This window comes from Cydia fagiglandana, chromosome 13, assembly GCF_963556715.1.
Source record: "Cydia fagiglandana chromosome 13, ilCydFagi1.1, whole genome shotgun sequence".
Classification (NCBI taxonomy): domain Eukaryota; kingdom Metazoa; phylum Arthropoda; class Insecta; order Lepidoptera; family Tortricidae; genus Cydia; species Cydia fagiglandana.
In genome coordinates, this window is record NC_085944.1 from 4,025,926 (window position 1) to 4,048,782 (window position 22,857).

General features: G+C 38.3%; 1 protein-coding gene across 1 annotated transcript in view; it reads right to left on the minus strand.

Annotated features, from left to right (window-relative positions):
• Window positions 1–21,755, minus strand: part of LOC134669867 (atrial natriuretic peptide receptor 2-like) — a 50,381-nt gene extending 28,626 nt beyond the window's left edge. Inside the window, exons 1-4 of the mRNA XM_063527485.1 lie at window positions 21,751–21,755; window positions 21,259–21,471; window positions 9,226–9,366; window positions 8,496–8,625 (exon numbers count right to left, since the gene is read on the minus strand). Of these exons, the coding sequence (XP_063383555.1) occupies window positions 8,496–8,625; window positions 9,226–9,366; window positions 21,259–21,471; window positions 21,751–21,755 (489 nt within the window). The remainder of the gene's footprint in view (window positions 1–8,495; window positions 8,626–9,225; window positions 9,367–21,258; window positions 21,472–21,750) is intronic.
• Window positions 21,756–22,857: the final 1,102 nt, after the last annotated feature.

Below are 22,857 nucleotides of genomic sequence, written 5' to 3' on the forward strand. Positions count from 1 at the left end.
GAGCTATCGCATGGGCAATGTGCGCGGGCTCGGGTGCGGGCTGCGGCGTACATTATAATAAGACACGGAGGTACATTTGAAAACCGTATGTGAAGAGAAGATAGTGTTAAATATTGGCAAAAAGTAATTATCTAAGGAAGTAATAAAATTGTTTGTAATATTTTTGCATTCATTTGATTTATTTGTCATTTATGCGTCATTCATACATCATTGCGATTCTGTCAACGATCGGAAAAAAGCGTAAAGTCCCGAGCTTTCCCGACGGAGATCCTTAACCTAGCCGTCCTTTAGCCGTCATGTGCACATGCTATAGGGTTATCACCACAGTTAAAAAGTAGAAAATTTGGTATTTTTATTTTTTACTCAATTAACGATTCTTACCATTACCAATCTGCTCTGTATCACTTAAACGACCTAATACTTCCGGGAAGGATCGTCGTGCCTTTCCACCCTGTATGCAATATGTATATTCTACGTCTGTTTACATATTACGTCCAAGCTGATAATTATACGTTAACACTTTCCACATAAGTAATTGATACAAGGACTTTAAATTCGGATTTATAGTTAATTGAATAAATATAAATCCAACTATTTCACCTTAATTCTTAACGTTTGTAGCTACTGAGTCAATACTGAGGTCGATATCGTATAAGAAGCTCAAAAGTTTTACCATCAAGTGGCATAAGCGTACGTTTATTTATTACTGGTGTAATTTTGGGCATGCATTATGAATTGATGAGTTTCATGACCGCTTGCATACATCCGACGCTACTATCGTTGCCGATGAATGGTTTCAAGAGCCGCCAACAACTCTTCCGCTATTAATACTTTAGACCCCCATGACTCCGCCATTTTGAAAAAAAAAAAACAACTAAATTGCCAATAACAGTTCTATGTACATATGAAATTATCGGACCGGCTTGTAAAATATCACTAGAATCTGTTGAGATATTTGATCTGTACGTGAAAGCAGAGCTGGACAGCCAGACAAACATACGAAAGTTTATTTGCCCAAGCTGAAAAGGAGACGCTACGCTCGCAGTTTGCGTTTATTCGGTTATAATTATGAAAAAAAATCTTACGTTATTATGTGTGTTTTACAATATTGAATATTTCCTACATGACACCACGTATTTATTACGTAAATAAATTAACCCAGTATGAAATAGGCTTAGAAGTTAGAACCCAGCGGGAACCATACCCGCAACCATTGACTCCGATGGAATCCTTTTACGTACGACAATTTCGCCATAAAGCCGACTTACGGTTGCAAGCCTGCAGTCTGGTGGTAACAGTAGCCGTGGCCACACGTAACAATGGAGCCAATACTCCTATGCGTCATAGCGATTTCTTCCGTCGCGTGTGATCCGTTATATCGAAATATCAAAGACGCAACTACAGTGTTTACAAATGCTGTTAGTGAATCAAATAATCCGCCTGCAATCACGATAATGAACCAAAGTGTGCCTTCTAAAGTTAATCATGACATAAAAGTTAGATTAAAGAGAAGCATTACAGCAATAATAATCAATGGAAAGAAAGTTTGCGCTCACGGCAGGATATTACTCGAGAACGAGTGTTTTACATGCGAAGAGTGAGTACATAATTTGACATTTCCAGATATAAAGCAAATTAATAACAACAATAACAAAAACAAGTTTATCCAAAGGCAAAATGAACAATATACCTCTTGGCCCATAAACATGTAGTTATGTATTTGTTATAAAAAAAATCCTATATTTACAAATTAAGCAATAAAAAGGATGTTGAACGTTAAACTTGTATCTGCATTAGGCACTAAAAAATCTGTCTTTATTTTTCTCAGTATTATTTTAATGAACCTGTTCACATTTCCAACCAACCTTGTACAAACGGCAACACTCTTAACTGTACATCGGTGGACCTTATGCCTTTTGTAATAAGGTTTACCGATGGACAGTTAACAGTGTGGGCGATGGTACAAGAAAATACGTAACTAATTATACTAAACTTACGTTTGTTGACCTCATGTACACGAAACGTTAATTTATAAAAAATCTTTACATACATGTACATACTTATTTATGATGCCAACGCGAAGTTAAAAAATATTTACTTAATATTTTTGTATCACCCAATGTAACTTTTTGCAAGTCGGACTTCTAAACGATAATAACAGTATTTTTTAGTTTTAAAGTATACATATAAAAGTTATATAAGCTATAAACTATATGTGATGGAGGGCATGATGCGATAACGATAAATATCAAAAATTGAAATACTAAACTTTTACAGATGTAGTGCATTTGTTTTCCATCGTATTCTCTCGGAAACGTCCGTATTTATCATGCTACTTCAGTCAACCTCGGTACCTTTTGTACCGGGACTGAATGAAATAGCAAGACACGTACGAAACGCGTTTCCGTAAAAATAATTATGCACTACATCTGTATAGAGAAACCTCTTTTATTTTATTTAACGTCAATTATTAATTACATCGCTATGAGTTGAATGCCAGATCACAACCAAACTGTCTATGTTAATGGTCACATTTCAGTGTAATAAGTTATTTATTTTTATTTTTTACAGAATAAACTACGAAGATGATCGATGTACCTGAACTATGCTTGAACCAGCGATGGAGTTTCAATATTGTGTACTCGAAAGAGTAGCCGTCATCGATGACTGTATAGAATGAAACCAAATGTATTTATTTTATTGAATAAGCGGACGCTCAATAGGTTAACTAAGTAGTTCCAGTTTTAACAGGTGCCCATTTCTAAAACGCTATTAGACTAATATTATTAGTCCACGAACTGTCAAGTCGTACGTGTTGCCATGGCAACACACTAATAATATTAGACTAATACCGTTCGAGAAATAGGCCCCAGGCGGGCTAGCACATGATTGGCGCGACACTTGGAGGATATAACCAACGGGGACGCCATGTCAATAATTTTCGGTACAAAATAGTCTGCCGTTTTTTGCGGGGGAGGGGCACATCAAATGTATACGTAACGTCAACATAGCCATGTCAGATAAACGTCAGTCCATACATGTGTTTAACATGTGGTTGACCATTGGCCGCCTTTTTTCGACAGAGGGGAACGCCTGTTAATGACCACTCCGTTGGTTATATTCTCTAATGCGCGACAGTATCTCACGGCGAGATAGACTACCCGTCTGTCTTTAATTAACATTGTTAGATAGAGACGGGTAGTGTATCTCGCCGCAAGATACTGTCGCACCGATCATGTGCTAGCCCGACAGGCTGGCTGACATGACGTGAGACAAGGCGAAACATTTTACGCTTAAACAAAACCGCATTACATTTGTAAATGACCCATTAATAATCAAAGTAACTATAGAAAACAACAATGTCAGCTCCATTTTTACCGTCTATAATATTAAGTCTTTGTTTATGGAGTATTCCTAGAAATTGTCTACCGTTCTCTCATACAAATGCAAGTTTTTCTGAAAATTTGCAGGTACAATAGGAGTTTCTTCTGCTTTTAAAATATAATCATTGACTTGAAACGTTGAAAAAATGTAGATACTAACTACGAAACGATTTAATTTCGTACCTAATATACGAAATTAAATGTGTTTGTACGGGACAGCAAATGGAATGCCTCTTAAAGTTTATACAGTAGTTTAGAATATTTTTATTTGTAATTCCACGAGTGTCATATTTATGAACTTTAGTTTTTATTGTATAAGTGATTTAGTTAGACGTAGACTGAAAACTGAATAAGTTTAAAAACAAGATTGTGTATGCATGTAATAAGGTGTTGATAATTATGAGTATATTGAGTATATTATGGTAAATATATTCTAAATATATATAAGGGTAAAATGCTATGTTGTTCCAAAATGGCATCTTTAATCTTAATGTTTCACGATAGAGCAAATCATAACACCAAAAATTGCCAATACAAATGCAAATTTAATTTGTCAAAATATTTTTGACAGTCATATTCCCATACAAGTACCTACTCGAATACTACATACATCAGAAATGAAGAAATATTAAGAGTATCGATCGATTCATAGTCTTTCTTGTCATTGCTTTTTTTATTATATTTTATAAGCCAAACTGTTGCCTAATTATGAGGTGCCAATGGTGCCATTACTATAACTTAACTTATTTTTGTGTAAATACTTTTATAATCGATTTAATTAATATTTAATCGTTTCAACGGTTGTTAAAGTCAATTCATGACGTCCTAAGTACTATACTAGGATTTACCTATGACATTATTTATACGTAGGTATTGTAAGTATGATTCACTACGGCTGTGTAAAGTGTAAATTATTAGTACCTATTTAATTTATTGAAAAATACTTTTTAAGTTATTAATATGTCTAGTGCATCATAGAATGAGTCTATGATTTAGTTTTTTATAATTTGCAAATCCAATATTATAAAAAGCTTGATTATACTGTATTCAATAGGGACGTAGCAGAATTTAGCAGTAAACTCATGCATAATCTGTGACTATCGCGTAATTATGATTATTATAATATTTTATTTAGTATTGTAAATTTTCCTACCTCTATTCAAGTTTTAAATATGAACTGGAGATAATAAATTGTTTAAAATGTTTATTAGCGTATTATTGAACTACACTAACGAGTAAAATTAAGTCGCAAATTTCAAACTCGGGTAAATCCATCTGTCAGATTATGAAATTTTGGTGTTAAGAATAGAATAGGGTAGATATTTGCTGAGAGTGTCGAATGGATTTACCCGAGTTTGAAGTTACGCCTACGTAAAGCCTACGTAGTTTTCACATAGGTAATAGTGACTCACTCAAGGATAGTCTGACCGATAATCACATCCACTTGGTCAAAAATGACCGATTGGGTTGTCGATTCGTTCAAAATAATGGCCTCAAACTTTAATGGCAAATCACACTTGTCTGTTTTCGAATGCATAATTTGAGGTTGCCAGGAAACCAATAGGTATTTTTTGCATATGGGGACTACTACATGTTCTGGTTTCCCCTAATTTGACACATTTTGGAACATTATACGCCTGTCTTATGGCTCCTCTACACGTTGGCCAAACGCTCCGCCAACGCTTGGCCCATGAGTTGGCCGTGCCTTGGTCGGAACGCTACTACACGTGGCCACGTATTCGTCATTTTTAATTTAAAAAAACCCAAAAAGCATGAACGTCCACCCTCGACCGCGTCCGAGCACGCACTGCCGATTGGGCCACGTGTAGATGCGTACCGCAATCGCTTGGCCAATCCCTTGGATGTGCGGCCGAAAAACGACACCGCGGCCAACTCATCGCCATCCCGCGCGCCAAAAGCCAACCGACACCAATACCCCCTCTACACGTTGTCCCAACATATTGGACCAATAGGTTGGGCCAACGTGTAGAGGAGCCATATGACGTACAGTATAATAAAATGAAAATAATTTGGCCAACAGAACTTTTCGAACCATTTACATTTTGACTTTCGTCACAGCTCGAAAAAGTATAGAAGAAAATTATCACGTAACAGGTTTTTGAAATAATTATATTATATAAGGAAAATCTACATACCATACAATAAAGTATAATTTCTACCGAACGGGCGGAGTCGCAGCGCATTTCACATTTGTACGGCCACAGGCCGGTCGGCTCCTTGCGGACGCGTACGGCTTCGGACGGACCCCATCGCTTTTGCCATAAATACATAATATATAGGCACATTGAAAGGCGCTCCTGTGCGGTCCGACTCCAGGGGCACATTTCTCGAACGGTATTAGACTCATAGTATTAGTCCACGAACTGTCAAATCGTATGGGTTGCCATGACAACACACTAATAAAATTAGACTAATATCATTTGGGAAATAGGCCCCACCCGGTTGGTGGGAATCGTACATAACCATGAAAGTAATCGAAAAGTCCTTATTTGGTATGAATATTCAATCTTATATTATCCTTCATTTAACGTCATTACGAACGTCATAAAGATTTGTCATTTAAGGTGGTTCGCCTAGGTTACTCAAAACTTAACTCTCGCTAGATGGCACCACTTTTGCAAAATTTCAGATTTAATTTTTTTGTGAAATGGTCTTGGTATTTGTATACTTAAAAGTATGTTTCGCGCACTCTTTAAGTAAATATTGAACTATTAAAATAAACATTGAATACTTCATTGTGCAAAAACCACCTTTTTAATTCGACGGAATGTTGCTGTCACGTTTTTTCCTACTATTACTCACACATGCAAACAGTGTTTCCGTGATCCTTGTAGTAGACAATTTCACACAACGTAAGTATGTTGCAATAGCGTAACGGTATGTTCGTGGAAATACGTGCAAGAGGATTGGGGTTCAAGACTGGTGCGAGTAGGTAGTTTCTTTTTGTTTCTCCTTTGTGTTATCTTACCTTTAAACGAGCAATTATTAGATATATAATTATTTATTTATATATTTGGATGGTATCAGAAACGGCTCTAACGATTTCGATGAAATTTGCTATAAGGGGTTTGATCTCTTAGCTAGGTCTATGAGAAAACGCGCATTTTTGAGTTTTTATGTTTTGTAAGCTTTGGTCGGTCTCCCAGATATTCAATCTCCGCTTGGCAACTAATCCCAGAATTGGCATGCGCACTAGTTTTTACGAAAGCGACTGCCCTGACCTTCCAACCCAGAGAGTAAACTTATTTGGATTAGTCCGGTTTCCTCACATTGTTTTCTTTCACCGAAAAATAGGTATCGGTGTATAAATAGGTAGGTATCAAATGCTATTTCGTACAAAAGTTCGAAAAATCATTGGTACGAGCCGGGGTTAGAACCCGCGACCTCCGAATTGCTTTCCGCTAGGCCAGCAGCGCTTCCCCCACATACTCAGTGTTATCAGGTTTTTTAAAAATCAAAAACGATTACTTATGAAAGCAGAAGAATATAAATGATCGTATTAGATTTATAATTGTTACATATTTGCCGTAACTTATTTTTAAAATGTGTTTTTCAATTAAAAGACACGTCAAGATTGTTTACCTTATTTCTAATGCTAAAAAAACAAACTATAGTAATAATTGTGTTTTTCATTCATAGACAAAATCCATTATTTTTAACCACAGGAAATTTTATACACTTCTTTTTAGGGTTCCGTACCCAAAGGGTAAAACGGGACCCTATTACTAAGACTTCGCTGTCCGTCCGTCCGTCCGTCTGTCACCAGGCTGTATCTCACGAACCGTAACAAACAACAAACGTGATTTTTGACCAAAGTTAAGCAACGTCGGGAGTGGTCAATACTTGGATGGGTGACCGTTTTTTTTTGGTTTTTTTTGTTATTTTTTTTGCATTATGGCACGGAACCCTTCGTGCGCGAGTCCGACTCGCACTTGCCCGGTTTTTATTGCAGTGAGGATGTCCTGATTGTAAAAATCAGAGAGATTAGGTAGAGTATAATTTCTAATTATCTTTGTAAAAATAAAAGAATACGTGTAGCCCATACTTAATAATCGATTTATGATAATAAGAAAAATTAAATAAAAATAAAAAAACAATACGAAATTTAGGTGTAACAAAAATACAAAAAGTTATGTTCCAGCATACAATATGACTGGGGATCGAACCGGGAATCTTCCGTTTGCAAGCAAAAAAGCGACTGTTTGCATAACACGCCATGATAGTTCTTAGCTAAGCTGACGAACTTCTCGCTTAGGTCAATTAACTACCTGTCAAGTATCAGTGTCAACAAAATTGCACTAAACATGACGGCACTCCAAATTCGAGCCGTGGTCAGCCCGGCAACGTCGGAAATGGTATGGCAACGTCGCATATGTATCTGTACACGACATTTGTGACACACACATACGTAAAATTGATGAAAAGTTAACTATGATTTTTGCATGATTTCTGTATGAAACATTGTTTTCCTGTTAATTTCGCGCAAACGAATATTCGAAAGAAGATAAATGCGGAAATATTTGTGTACTAATAGTGTGTAGTTACTTAATGAGCTTTGATTGAATTTTGTATGAAAAGCGAACCACCTTAAAGACTAACTTGATACATCAGCCTATAATGATTCGTATCAAAACCCACATTTATTCATTCTACCCTTTCAATGCCGATGAAGGAAAACCAACGGAATCACTTTTAACATTATGATAATTTCCATAAAACGGTTACAAGGCATACGAGTATATGTACGTATTACAGCCAACTAATATTTAAATACTTGAGGGGAAAATGCGTCATTAGGTACAACGACGATTGTTTTTCTCAAAAATATCCGGTAAATTGGACTTACTGGTTACTAAATTATGTGGCGAAATGCATAAGTTTAGATAAGGTAAGACAAACATTGGGCGCCAGAGAAATACTTGTAGATAATCCTCATGCTGTTTCTATTGCCCCGTTCATTCACCCAGTCAGCCGCAGAGTAATAGCTTCTCAATTTTTAAAATGAATTCGCAAGATCACCTGAAGTTCACCTAGTCTCGTAGAAGGCATTTTTATCAATCTTTCCTTTGAAATTAAAATATATCTACATACCTGCATGGTAGTAATAGTGTTCCGTAGCATGAGGACAAGCACCGGCGTCGCGATCAGCAACGCCACGAATATCCCAACACCGACTCCGAGGGTCCGGCGGGCTGTCCACACTTCGTGCTGCACTGATGTCCTTGAGAAATACAAGAGAATTCACTAAGTTATCAGTAGGTAGGCCTGGCTCAGGGCTATAACCGCGAAAATCGAAGTTCGCAAATTGCGGGGATTTTTCTCTGTCACTCTAATTACGCCTTCATTGGAGTAAACGAGAACAATCCCCGCAATTTGCGAATTTCGGTTTTTGCGGTAGCCGCTCAGGAGCGGCGCGACAGTCTGCCCGATTCGAACTTTAAGATATGTCAATTAATAGATCTAGAAAACGATATGGATTAGATAGAAATAATTAATTGACGTATCTTAAAGTTCCAATTGGGCCGAGAGAATCTAATGGCTTTCAAGTAAGTATATTTCTAATAATGCATGCAGATTTAATGAATACGCTGCGAGTACGCACGCATGTTTTCTATAGATGATGACAGACGATTGCTAAAGACGTATGTTATCACGCAAAATAAGCGCAAGACGTCAAATAGTTACAATACGATACAATACAATACAATACAATACAATACAATACAATACAATACAATACAATACAATACAATACAATACAATACAATACAATACTAAAGCCATGCCATTCATAGTCGTACCGTCACCAATAGTTAAGTACCTGATTACACTTCTGAATCCATACTGAAACCGCCTCAGCATGTCCAAACAGGTTTTCGAATCCTTTGCATAGTTTGGTCCATCGTTGCTCTTTATATCCGGCATTTGAACAGTATCGTTTATAAAGAACGAAGTCGTGTAGCTGAAACAAAGGAACCTTTATTTAATTTTAGCGTGATATTTATTGGAGTTATTACGATAGATAAGGTAAACGTACTGATGCTCGACCCAGTGCATGTCATCTTGAAACTGAAGTCATTGTGAATAGAGGTGACAGCAAGGTGATGACACCTTGCTGTCACCTCTATTCACAATCACAATATTGGGCATTAGCATGTCGAGCACTAGTACGTTTACCTTATTTGGGCTACTTAGTTGAGAGTAGGTAGTTTTCGTGATTGAATTCGAAGCTCACATATCTCTCGTGTAATTATGTTAAAGTTCGTACTCATGGAATAAAAAACAAAAACAACACGTATTAATATACGTGGCAAATTATAATAACCTTCTTTGCTGCAATAAGTAAGTTTAACTTGTATTTTTTTCTAATTCTAATAAGTATTCATGGGGTCTTTCAATCCCATACCGGAGTGAAGGGTGTTATGCGATGCGTTTTTGTTATAAATTCTTCTATGTCAGCGATGCGATAGGTAGCGTCTTTGGAGCAGCGATGTGACCGACCCTTTATTCTAACCGAATTCGATTCTAATAGACAGCTATCAAATTTTGAAGAAGTAATTTAGCTTTATTCTAAACTACCCAATGCTCGATATTTAGACATTACACAAATCCTCATTAAGAGATGGTCTTTTGAATAGTAGGTATCTTATAAATGTTAATTTAGATTATAAACCGTTTAACTAAATTTAATGTGATCGGCTATTTTTGAATGATGAGTAACAAACACCGAAACATGCAAACTTTCACAAATTTATAATACTTGTTGTTGAGTGTGCGCACCCACACATTGCCTCCGACGCGACGGTTTTGATAAGACATAGGTACATATTTAGGCAATGACATTTAAGTCTCCTACGCAAAATAACTTAAGGTCGCGCTTTGCCCGGTAACATAACATTAGAATATTACTTTGATGTCATCAAATGGCGTTCTCCCGGTATTTTTTACGTACAAAAACAGTACCGGAACAGGGAAATACCGGGAGCATTCGTTGATGCCGAGCCTAGAAGAGATGACAACTACATATACATTGACCAATGCTGACCGAAGAGAAAAAATATCTCTGGATGACAGATGCAACAAATAGTCCCGTGATCAATTCCATTACTACTAACAACTCTGACCCACTCCTTAATTTGTGCACTGTTTAAGATTAAATTTCAATATGCATGCAGTTCGTTTTAACATTGAAGTTAGACCTCGGTAATTTTTATAAAGTCGTGAGCGCTAACCTCTGTACAAGTAATATTAGCACAGTTAATACAAAAGATCCACTGTTAACTTTGATCCACTGTACCACAGTACAAGAACAGTAGTGAATCTTCATAGAAATGTGCCGCTGCCGGCTTGAATGTGTGCGTGCGCGCCGGACGCCGTGTACGCACGCGCTGCCACGCACACATTAGCATAAAATACGGGGGAAAACGGTGGCGGCAGTGTGGGCTGTACCGCGACTGTGATCGCGTGCATTCGAGTACGCTGCCCACCCGCTCGCATTTGTCTGCTCTCGGTAGGCCTCAGTACAGCTCGCCGCGGTCGTATTGTATTGTAGGAACAATTGCATCATAAGTCAGAAACGCACATGTGACACCCTTAATATAGGAACATCCATTGCCTACGAATACCGCTTAGCGTTACTTGTTAGTCTCCATAGGCTACGGTGGCTAAAATCGAGAAAAAAAACTCTTTAAAAATTGAATTTAGCGCTGTACAAGTACCAGGGCCTCATGAGTTACGAGAAGGTGTCGTTGACCAACCCGCCGTGGGGCGCGGGGCGCGGCGGCCGGGTCGCGTATCAGTATGAAGGTACAATAAAAGTGACAACCCTAAGCGCCAACGCAAGAGTAGGCAAATAACTTCCCGAGCGGCCTTAGATTCACTACTGTTCTTAGTGTACTGTGACTGTACCCTGTACTCTCCCCTACATATAACGTGAATAATAAAATAAGATCTAATCATCATAGATATGTCATGAAAGACATTTACTGGCTCATTGTCCTCATCGATACCTCTAACCTCGATTGTACAGTCAGCAGCAGAAGTTGCTAAGCGCGCCAGGTGTTCAAAAAGATCTTGACGCCACTTTATTGTTAAGAGAATAAGAGCGTGTCGAGGTAATTTTGAACACCTCGCCCGCTTAGCAACTTCTGCTGCTGACTGTATGTTGTCTCCAGCAGAAAACTATAAATTATTTATAAACACAGCTTCCATGTGTAATCTTATAAATCAAGATCTATTTATAATTAAGTATACCCTACGCTAGCCAAGCGAATTGTATACATTTGCATAATCGACGTCATACATACTGATTAGGTTGTATCTCTCGCCGCGCCGTTATATCAGTACATTTTATGTAAGCGCTTTGATATAACACTGTCATGCTTATATTGCTTATATATGTTACATTTTACTCCATGAATCCTCAAAATACTTGTAGATATCTACGTACATATAGTAGGTCAAAAACATCCAGAAAAACCTCTTTCCTCTGGACGATATGGTAAAAGTTAACGACACGTTTTTGTTATTTGATTTGAAATAAAATATCGTGCCTGTAAGGGTAAAGCGTCAAAATTTTGTTTTTCTTAACATTTCGATGTCTACAGGAATGAAGCGAATTTAAATTTATGATTTTGTAGCTTAAAAAAAAACTATTGTGTGATGTATTGATGTATGAATAAACGTATGAGTTTTCGAACTAAAAAGCTTCTAAATGCTTAAAAGCCCGTCTAATATCACAATCTCAGTCTGCCGCGTCAATATTTCCCAGAATTTTTAAGAAAAACCCTTTAAATACCTAAAGCACAAATTGTAACTTATTATCAAGGAGTAATAATAACTTAAGTACGGGATTCCCGTGTTAAATTGAGCACGCGTGCCGACAAGTGGTTTTGGCATGCGACCAATGATTACGATCTGTGCAGTGATTCATAAAACCTACGTAAGTACATTGCTGAAGGCGATCCAGTATAATCGGAACCTCTAGATACAAAACAACTATGTACACCTGCAATAATATGTTACTCTTCGAAGGCCGCAAAATTATGTGACACGCTCTTATGGCTCTACAAATTAGAGCGTGTCAGATATTTTTGCGGCCTTCGTTGTGTAACATATTATTGCAGGTGGTTGTACCATCGAAGAGTGTATTTAGTATTTACCCCACCCTTCAACGAGAAGAAACATACAGTCACATATAAAGCCAATATATCAAAAACAATCCCCAACCCTTATATACAATCCCAATAAAAATTTCGTTAGCGCGATGTAGAATTCGCCGCTCTCGGTACAGCGCCATCCTGCGTGATATTTGGTAAACCTTTTTATATGAAATGCGTACTCGAACGAAGGTCACAGTATACTGGCAAGCCAGAGGCGAACTGCTTATTAGGAATAATCGGTTTATCAAGTTTGTAAATGATTCCATCTTAAGTAGGATAGCTTGTTTATAAAATTCCCACGACCTGCTCTAGTTAATGATCGTAAGCTAGTGCTAGTAGATTATGAGTCGATCATTTCACACTTCGTCATGAGGTATTCCCCGACTATTTACGGAATCACCTTCGCGTTTATCCATGCCACAGTACACTAAGAACAGTAGTGAATCTAAGGCCGCTCGGCAAGTTATTTGCCTACTCTTGCGTTGGCGCTTAGGGTTGTCACTTTTATTGTACCTTCATACTGATACGCGACCCGGCCGCCGCGCCCCGCGCCCCACGGCGGGTTGGTCAACGACAACAACCTTCTCGTAACTCATGAGGCCCTGGTACTTGTGTAGCGCTAAATTCAATTTTTAAAGAGTTTTTTTTTCGATTTTAGCCACCGTAGCCTATGGAGACTAACAAGTAACGCTAAGCGGTATTCGTAGGCAATGGATGTTCCTATATTAAGGGTGTCACATGTGCGTTTCTGACTTATGATGCAATTGTTCCTACAATACAATACGACCGCGGCGAGCTGTACTGAGGCCTACCGAGAGCAGACAAATAAATGCGAGCGGGTGGGCAGCGTACTCGAATGCACGCGATCAAAGTCGCGGTAGAGCCCACACTACCGCCACCGTATTCCCCCGTATTTTATGCTAATGTGTGCGTGGCAGCGCGTGCGTACACGGCGTCCGGCGCGCACGCACACATTCAAGCCGGCAGCGGCACATTTCTATGAAGATTCACTACTGTTCTATGTTCTTGTACTGTGTCCATGCCAAGCATCGAAATATGTACTCTACCGCCTTGCCAATATGAATCCCATAGGTACGTTTACGTATGTAGGTATACAATATCCTTCGCACCTACGCATGCACGCAACACGCATGACTTCGAAATTTGCACTTAAGGCTTCGTCACGGCGTGAGCGTTTTATATGTAAAAGCGGCGCGTCCCGCTCACGCGCCGCCCGGAAAACGCGCCTGTGTGACGGAACCTTAATTATAGTTAGACCAAGCTATGCAGGGATTTAGATAACCCAGACGGTGATAGTATTATTTTAAACCTCAAACTTCTATGAATTTATGAGTTATGATGTTTAAATAACATTTGCACCGTCTGGGCTATCAAAATGTATGTAAATGTAAAGTTTCAAAGCGTCCACTGACTACTTTAATATGAGCAATAATCATGTATGTAATAGGAATAAAAAAAAAATTTGATGATTTCTTTTGATTTATTTCAAGTACAGTCCTAAACCGTCTTCATGGAGTCTTGTAGGTACCTATTTACCTAAGACTAAAAAAAACAATGTCTCATTGCGGAACTTTGTTCTTACAACGGAATCACATTATTCATAGTAGCAAACCTATCTGGGTGCCTAGCCAAGGTGACAATGGCTTGTGCTACTAGAACGAAGCTTTGTGTCTCTCTATCACTCTTCCATATTGATGCGACAGCGTGACAGTTGCGTTTCACTCGCTACGGAGCGTAAACGTTTCTCACTATCAATCACTATCACCATCCTGGCCCCAATTTCACATCGGTGACAGGTGCGACGAATTGTAAAATCACTATTGCTGACGTCACAGGCATCCATGGGCTACGATTACCACGTACCATCGGGCGGGCCGTATTCCTGTTTGCCACCATCATTGTATTATTTAAAAAAAACTTTATTATATCGAAAAAAAAACAGATATTTCTCCTGCGAAGTTTCTGACAATTGTCAAAGATTTAGAAGAATTGTAGGTAATTCTTGACAGGTAATGAGTTATATGTCGGAATTTCGTGACAATTGTAGTGTTTCTTGTGACAATTGTCATAAACTTAGCAAGAGAAATATCTAATTTTAATTTTTAACAAGCAGAAACGTCTGCGAACGATGCTATTAAGCTTTGAATAAATTTAAAAGTGGAAAAATTACTGTCTTGGGTGAGACTTGAACTCACGGCCTCTGGATCGATACTCCAGCGCTCTGCCATCTGAGCCACCAAGACCTCATCCCTAGCCAGCAAATCTTTCCACCATATTATAGGTCAAGGGGACCCTTAGCGACATCTACCGTAAGAGTGTTATACTTCTTAAACGGCTACCGGAGTTCCAAGTCATATTGGAAATTCACCAGTTACGATGTGCTGCCCATACTAATTTTAATTTTTAACAAGCAGAAACGTCTGCGAACGATGCTATTAAGCTTTGAATAAATTTAAAAGTGGAAAAATTACTGTCTTGGGTGAGACTTGAACTCACGGCCTCTGGATCGATACTCCAGCGCTCTGCCATCTGAGCCACCAAGACCTCATCCCTAGCCAGCAAATCTTTCCACCATATTATAGGTCACCATATTATAGGTAATTTTTCCACTTTTAAATTTATTCAAAGCTTAAGAGAAATATCTGTTTTTTTTCCGATATCATACAGTTTTTTTTAATAATACAATGATGGTGGCAAACAGGAATACGGCCCGCCCTATGGTATACGGTAACCGTAGTTCATGGATGCCTGTGACGCCAGCAACAGTGATTTTACAATTCGTCGCACCTGTCACGTTGGTGAAACAGGGGCCAGGCGGCGTAGCACGGTCGCGTTTTTATCCCTTGTCACCATGCCTGTCACGTTCTAACAAGTATGTAAGTGCGAAAGAGACGCCCATAGTGATAGTCGATAAAAATGGAACCGTGCTGCGCCCGCAGGTCTCATCGGAAGATCAGCGCTGGAAGCCACCAGCAACATGCTGATATGGGGCCATTTCGTAGCACTTTAATCTTATTTTGTGTTTTCTTTTTACGAGCTTTTATTTACTTTCACCTGACCGTTGTCTGCCTGTAATCAAATCTTGTAACTTAAATTTGATCCACTTCCCGGTTTCCGATTGAGCTGAAATTTTGCACACATACCTACGTAAGTCGGGTGACAATGCAATATTATGGTGTCATCGAGCTGATCTGATGATGGAGACCGAGGTGGCCATAGGAACTCTGTGATAAAACATCGAAACCTAATTGTGTTAGGGGTTTTTAGAATTGTCTCGATGAGTAATTAGTTGCCTGTGGAAAGAAAAGTACAGTCAGCGATAAAAGCTTGTATCAAAAATGAAATGTTTGCCAAAAATGTATTGTCTCGATTGTATGTGCTTACGAATAAATACTAATCTATTCTAAACAATTGGAATGTTGTTTACGCACCATGACTTTAAGCTGTACAGTCAACTGCATAGTTGACACGATAAATCTTATTTCTTAGCGATGAGTAGCAAATATTCTAGGTACGTGTGACAAGTAATAGGCTTTGATACTAATTTCTTCCATACTAAAATTAATCACACACGAATTCCTACACAAGCCGGTACCAAACCGGACCTTAATCCGAATCTGAGAACCACCTACGCAATATTGATACAATCATATGATTTTATGGAATTCTTACATGCATACACATTTTATGTTTTCCGTTCCATTGAGGGATGTGGTAAAGATTTGCAAGAAGTTTTATGCAAAACTGTTTACCATACCACAGAATGAATAATAGTACTAGGTACAGAAGACGCACTCTCTAACAAAACGCGTCTGTCACGATCAGCACAGATATGGCCGCTAGGTGGCGACAGCGCCACGCGCGGCTTATGGCAAACCCCAAAATTGGGGTCGAACAGATGGACTTTTAGCTACCTGTAGCAAAGCGACGAAATCGCGGAGTGAGCCACGCCTGACCATACTCAATGCGCACTAGTTAAATTAGTTAAATGGTATAATTAGTATGATTCGTAGAAGTATGATACATCATAGTAAGAATGACATTGCAACTAAAAGGTGGCGGGTTGTAAGTCGTCGTAAATACATCGTTTTTTTTTAACCCACTTTACGTCGATACCTCAATGACAGCTGTGGTTTTGACTCATCAGGAGGCAGAGGCACCAAGGAAATACCAACTAGGTAGATAGATACCAACTAGGTATATCAACTGTAAAAAAAAACTATCCCTACCTTGCTTGGTAGGTTGAACTTGTGAGTAGGTGACAATATGATTAATGGGGTTGCCAGTTGTGTTATTTATGGCCTGGATGCCAGTATTTTAAGCCAAAACTCATAGAGATAGATCAAGAAATCTCTGCAGAGTTATTGCCATGCAGTGTTATTTATACGTCATAATTTCATAGATTTGTGACTTTTAAAATAACACCTGCACTGCGTGTGCTGTCAAAATCTCGGCAGACTTTTCTTGGTCTGACTCTATAACAAAACTAGAGAAAAGGGAAACGTATGATGGTGCCTTCTATGCAAACCTTTGACAGTTGCTGAACCCATTGATAAAATCTGTCCTCTATGTAGAACATTGTAAAAGTGAAACTATGGGCCCGATTCGGATTTTGAAATAGATATATATTAGAAATCTTTTAGACATCACCAAGATACGATAACGATATGTTTAAGATCTAACCTGTCCAATTTGACATTTGCGCGATTCTGGAGATACTCTTGAACGATTTCCACAGGATATGACTTAGAAATCCAATTCACATCTAATAGAGATATCTTACTCTATCTAACGTAAAAGTGACATTGGTTGCCCGAATTGCGCTGCAAAAGAGAACTAGTTGATATCTTAACTATAACGTAAGTATCTAGAATGGATCTAGTACGTGTCGTCTCTTGTGAATATCTTGAAGTTCGAATACGGCAGTATGTGTGTTCATCATCGTAGTGAGACCTAAGAGCATTTAATAACTGGAGTAGCCTTTGAAAGCTTACCACTCTGCCGAAAAACTTGCACAATTGTACAAACTTTTTTATGGCCTGACATGGCTATTTGTACGTTACGGAGAAATCATGTAGAAACAGCAATACATTTGACGTCCCCTCCCCCCGCAAAATCGGCAGACTGTTTCGTACAGAAAATTACAGCCATAACGTCTCAGTTACTAAATGCCCTTATTAAGCAGTGAGATGAAATCCATGCTTTAATAATCGAGAGACTGAACGAAGTTATTAATTATTTATGTAAATTACTGTTAAGATTTCTCAAATTATATAAAATCTTATTGAATCATATGAGTTATCATAACGGTTGTAATCAAATATTACGTGCCCATATCCTTTAAAAACAAATATTAAATTTATGATCTCACATAATATATTGACCGCCATTCAAACCGGTAGTCAGTGAGTCAGAACCGGTCACAAAATATTACTTGAGCTCCCGTGATAGTAAAAATATACTACAAACTTTTTAAATAATTCCTTTTCTTTCAAGTCTAGCAAAGTCGTAATGATTGCCTACAAGCTTTTCTTGTACTTTAACCCATAAACCGTTATTTTGTACACATATTTAATTACACAAACGGGTCTACGGGTCGGGGTTTGTTGGGACGTCGGTCTTTCCGTGACCACAGCTGGTGCAACTCAGCTGAAACGTCGGAATTAAAGGTAAAAACAATGAAATTATATCACGGTAGACCCGTTTGTGTAATTAAATATGTGTACAAAACGCGAGAGTTTAAAGCGTTATTTTGTATTTAGGAGCGTTAATACGGAAGTGTACGAATAACAACAGAGAGCAAAGGGCTTCCGCGAACGACGTTCGACGTGTTGCCTGTCTGTCGCACTTGTAAATTCGTATGTAAGCGTGATAGGGAGGCAACACGTCGATCGTGGTTCGCGGTACGCCCTCAGGTCTGGTTAAAGTAGCTAGTTGGGAGAAACGTGATGACTCAAGGCCACGGAATTAAGACGATTGGCATCCGTGGCAACCAAGCTGACCAAATTTAATTTTGCTTGCATGCCATTATGATACTAGTTGCTTACTACTTTATGACCTAGAATAGCAAACTCGTCGCGAAGTGCATTGGTTGTTGCTATGTTGTTATCTTTGTAATGTTTGTTTGTGTACACTTATTCATGATTTTTAATCTTGTATGTCAACTTTCACGCATATTTAATTACGCGCGTCTGTTTTAATATCAATGCAATAAAATACTATCTTAACGGATACATATTACTACTGATAATGATAAGTGACACTTCGAGACAGTATTTCTGAAATTAAAATTACTTGTGAAAGTTTACTTGCGCGGTATTCATGGGCCTTAGATAAATTTAGTGTTAAAATTTGTATGTCTGTGCCGGAAATAGGGAGTCCTTTATTGTACAGTCGACGTCAAAGATAATGTTTACATTTTTCGCCTTATTACAAGGGAGTAAGGAGCAAAAGTGTAAACATATCTTTGACATCGACTGTTCTCATTATCAACATAGTAGCGAAAATGCATCAGGACCTCTACACGGACCACACTAGCTCCTTATGTTATAATAAATGCGAAAGCCTGTTCGGATATTTTGTTTCTCAATCACGGCTGAGCTGATTTGAAATTGACATGAAATGCACACAGAAAAAATACATAAAAAATAAAAACACATATAATATTTACATCTGCTATGAGTACAACGTGGTCAGGTACAGCCGAGTTCACAAACATCTTCACAAGCCAACATTTCAAAAATATTTACACGACCTTATTGTCAGAGTCATAGAGGCGTGTAAATATATTTTTGGAACGATGACTTAGTAAAGATGTTAACTCGACTATATACATAGGTGCTTTTGACACGCCTTTGATTGTGTGCTCAACCACTAAACCCCTTATTCATAAACGCGCTACAAACCCCAATTAGCTAATAATCGTTTGTCCTTATCTGGCATTTTGGCTTATGTATTTGTAAGAAAGGAATAAAACATAATTTAACTAAATCAAGTCCGTAAAGTTTTATGAATAAGGGGGTAAGAGGTGAATAGGTTTGGCAAATTGGCACTTTATTATATGACTTCTTTGTGGACTAAATAGCCGAAAGGAAAGCACCTTAAAAGAACGTGCAAACAAAGAAAGTAAAAAAAGAAAATAAATCTAAAGCGAGCCGTAATTTGGCAAGAAAGGCCAAACAACTCGCTTTAGAAGCCTTTCTTGTCGAGTTTAGAATAAATAAAGCTCCGTAGCGTCAATTTGTAGAAAGTGTGAAGTCATCAGTCGGCAATTTTCTTATCCCCGTAAGTCCCCGTGTACTTGTAGGTACAAGTACAAATTAAATTCGAGTTTTGAACTCATATAGAAATAAAAGGAAGTTCCAAATTAAAAAGTGCCAAAATTGAACTGGGTCTTATATTTTTCCTCCAGCGACATACCGTTAAGGTGCAGTGAGTTCTGGGGCCCATTTCTCGAACGGTATTAGACTAATAATATTATAGTACACGAACTGTCAAATCGAACGGGTTACCATGGCAACACACTAATAATATTAGACTAAAATACCGTTCGAGAATTTCCTATGTTCCTTTATTTTCTATCGAGCGAAAGTTGTTTAATTAATACTCGGGTTTCCGATCGATGAAAATACTGGAGTTTCCAAAGGCCTAAAGATTGCAATTTTTTCTTAAAGCGACACAATTTTTCAAAAACTCCGCTGGCTAAACGCAATGCATCTTCTTCTACCTAGCGTTATCCCGGCCTTTGCGTTCGCGCTCATATCTGCTTTCACCACATCAAGCCATCGCTTTTTTGGTCTGCCGTGGGGTCGGGGGCCGTCAAGGGCTAGGTTAAGGTTAAACGCACTGCATCTTAAAGAAAAATTTCTTTCACGTGATAATCACACTATAACATCGTGTTTTCCTCCGGGATTTCTATGACTCTCTCTTCTTAGAGTCAATGACGAGAGGGGTCATAGTCACATTCATTGTTAACTATAAATACCTACTTAGTACTCGGTATTCTACGACTATTAATATATCTAAATGATGCACTCTTATACGTATTAGTAAGCTAGCAGGAAATGCATATCAACTATGCAAACACTAGTTAATTACAAGCAAACTATACGTCAAAGTTAATATGAGTTCATGGTGTGTGAATAGATTAGTATAAGTCAGATGAATACTTTGTAGAATAAATTAATATAATAGGTCTTTTTACATTCCCGATAAGCGATACTTAAAATATGATCTTGATTTGATATAGATATCTAATCGCATTGCTTCTCGCTTGTGTGCTATGCTTAATTTAGCCTTATATGTATAGAAAAGGACCAAAAGGGTGAAAGAATTACGCAAAATTTAACCCTCACATTCAGAATCATTGTGGGAAATATATTTCACCTGCCTTACAGAGGCTTAAGGCGTATTTGGGTAAATTTGAAAAATTCAAAATGTCGGGTAATATACTTTAACTTGATGGAATTTCGGATGTTTTTCGGAATCCGTCGACATTTAGAAGTCGTCGGAATTAGTTGTTAGTTTCGTTAACACATTATTTCAACATTCCTTTAACCCGTATTATAATATTTCATCTTATTGAATTATATTTTATAATTGTTGATTATTTATATTTATTCTTGTAAAACAACATCGCACGTAAAAGTAATTTTTTTTTAAATTATACTTACTAATCAATGATAGTCTGCACTTCTTCATACTCCAGATGATCTGCCTTCAGATACTGCACGGCCGCGTCCAAGTGCTCAACACCCGACGCCAGATTGCCGGTTACGCGCGCTGTTGCTGCATCTATCTCCTCAACGGTCAGGTATTGCAGGTCTGAGTGGGCGCGGGAAAGCTTCTCACGGGCCCTGACCAGCTCGTAGGAGGCTGACAGCTGTCTGGAATTGACAGATAGGTTAATTAGTGAACGATATGTCAGACAGAGGCAGGGTCAATAGCTTTAAGGTGACAGTCCATTTCCAACGACAGCTGCACTGCAGCTGCTGTTTATTTTACTATGGAAATTGACAATGACAGCGACGCGTTCAGTACCGGTAGTGCAGCTGCGGTTAGAAATGGAATGTTACTATTAGAGAAGAGAGACATTGACAGACGGTTTGGTGCTTTAATTAAGCCTAATCATTATTTGTTTTCGTATAACACCAAAGTGTCCTTACAACATTTTCAAAAACTCTGTTATTCGGTATACATTGACCGTTAGATACATCGGACCGGATAAATCGCTTACAAGGAAATCTAACCGCAGGTAAAGGTCATGTAATCATTCACTTACCACCTCCGTTATAAGATATGACTGATAACAGGTCTCGGACACTGAGTCATGCGACTCATGCGTGACTCATATGGCACGAGTCACACATGAAGATTCGTAAATCGGTAGTTGAGGAAGCTGTGTGCGCTTACTCACTGTCAATAATCGAGATGGGACACCTCAATGGGAATTAGTTGTGATTGGTCACAGTGACGTCTGTGTTAGTATAGTTATTAGTTTGTCTAAGATACTGTCAGTCTGAAATTTAAATCCTGGTAAGGGTATTTGGATTATAGAGACCGTGCGTGTTGTTCGTTCTGGCATCTCGTGACCTCAATAGAAACAATTCACGCTTCTAAGCACGTGCTACCCCCTTCTCTTCACGATAGCTCTATTTCGCATAGTACCATCTAGTGGCTTAAAATTAAAAGTACCTATTGCTGTCTACAGTTCATGCACGCTCCCTTTATTTTTTTGCTTGATTGTTATAACCGTTGAAGTAGGGACTTTGGAATTTAAAAGATTCAAAGTTGTAAAGTAGAAAATAATTTACGTATTTGGAAATGGGGTTGAAGGTTTTTTTAATGACTTCTACGTTCTAAGCGCCCTGCGGCGGTCTTAGGCTAGTATAAAGTAAAGGAAAAATTCCCGGTGAATTTTTTTATTCTTCCTTTAATTTAGAAAATAAAATTGTAGTATCGCTTGCAGACGTAGGTCCCTGCTTGATAAAAAATAATGTATTATCAATAAGTCCTCACTTCTGGGTTTAAATATCATCCCATTGACAATAAGAAAGAGTCCAGTCCTAGTAAAATAACGACAAACACAAGTGTTTCAAAGTTATGAACCTCTGCACCCTGCTTTATTTTCTTCTATTACCAAAAAAACTGCGCGAACTTCGAGTCAACAATATTGGCGAGAGGTCGCACAGGACCGAGAAAAGTGGCGCTGTCTTATGTCGGAGCCCAAGTCTCATTTTGGGTCGCTGAGCCAACGAAGTAAGTAGTAGTAA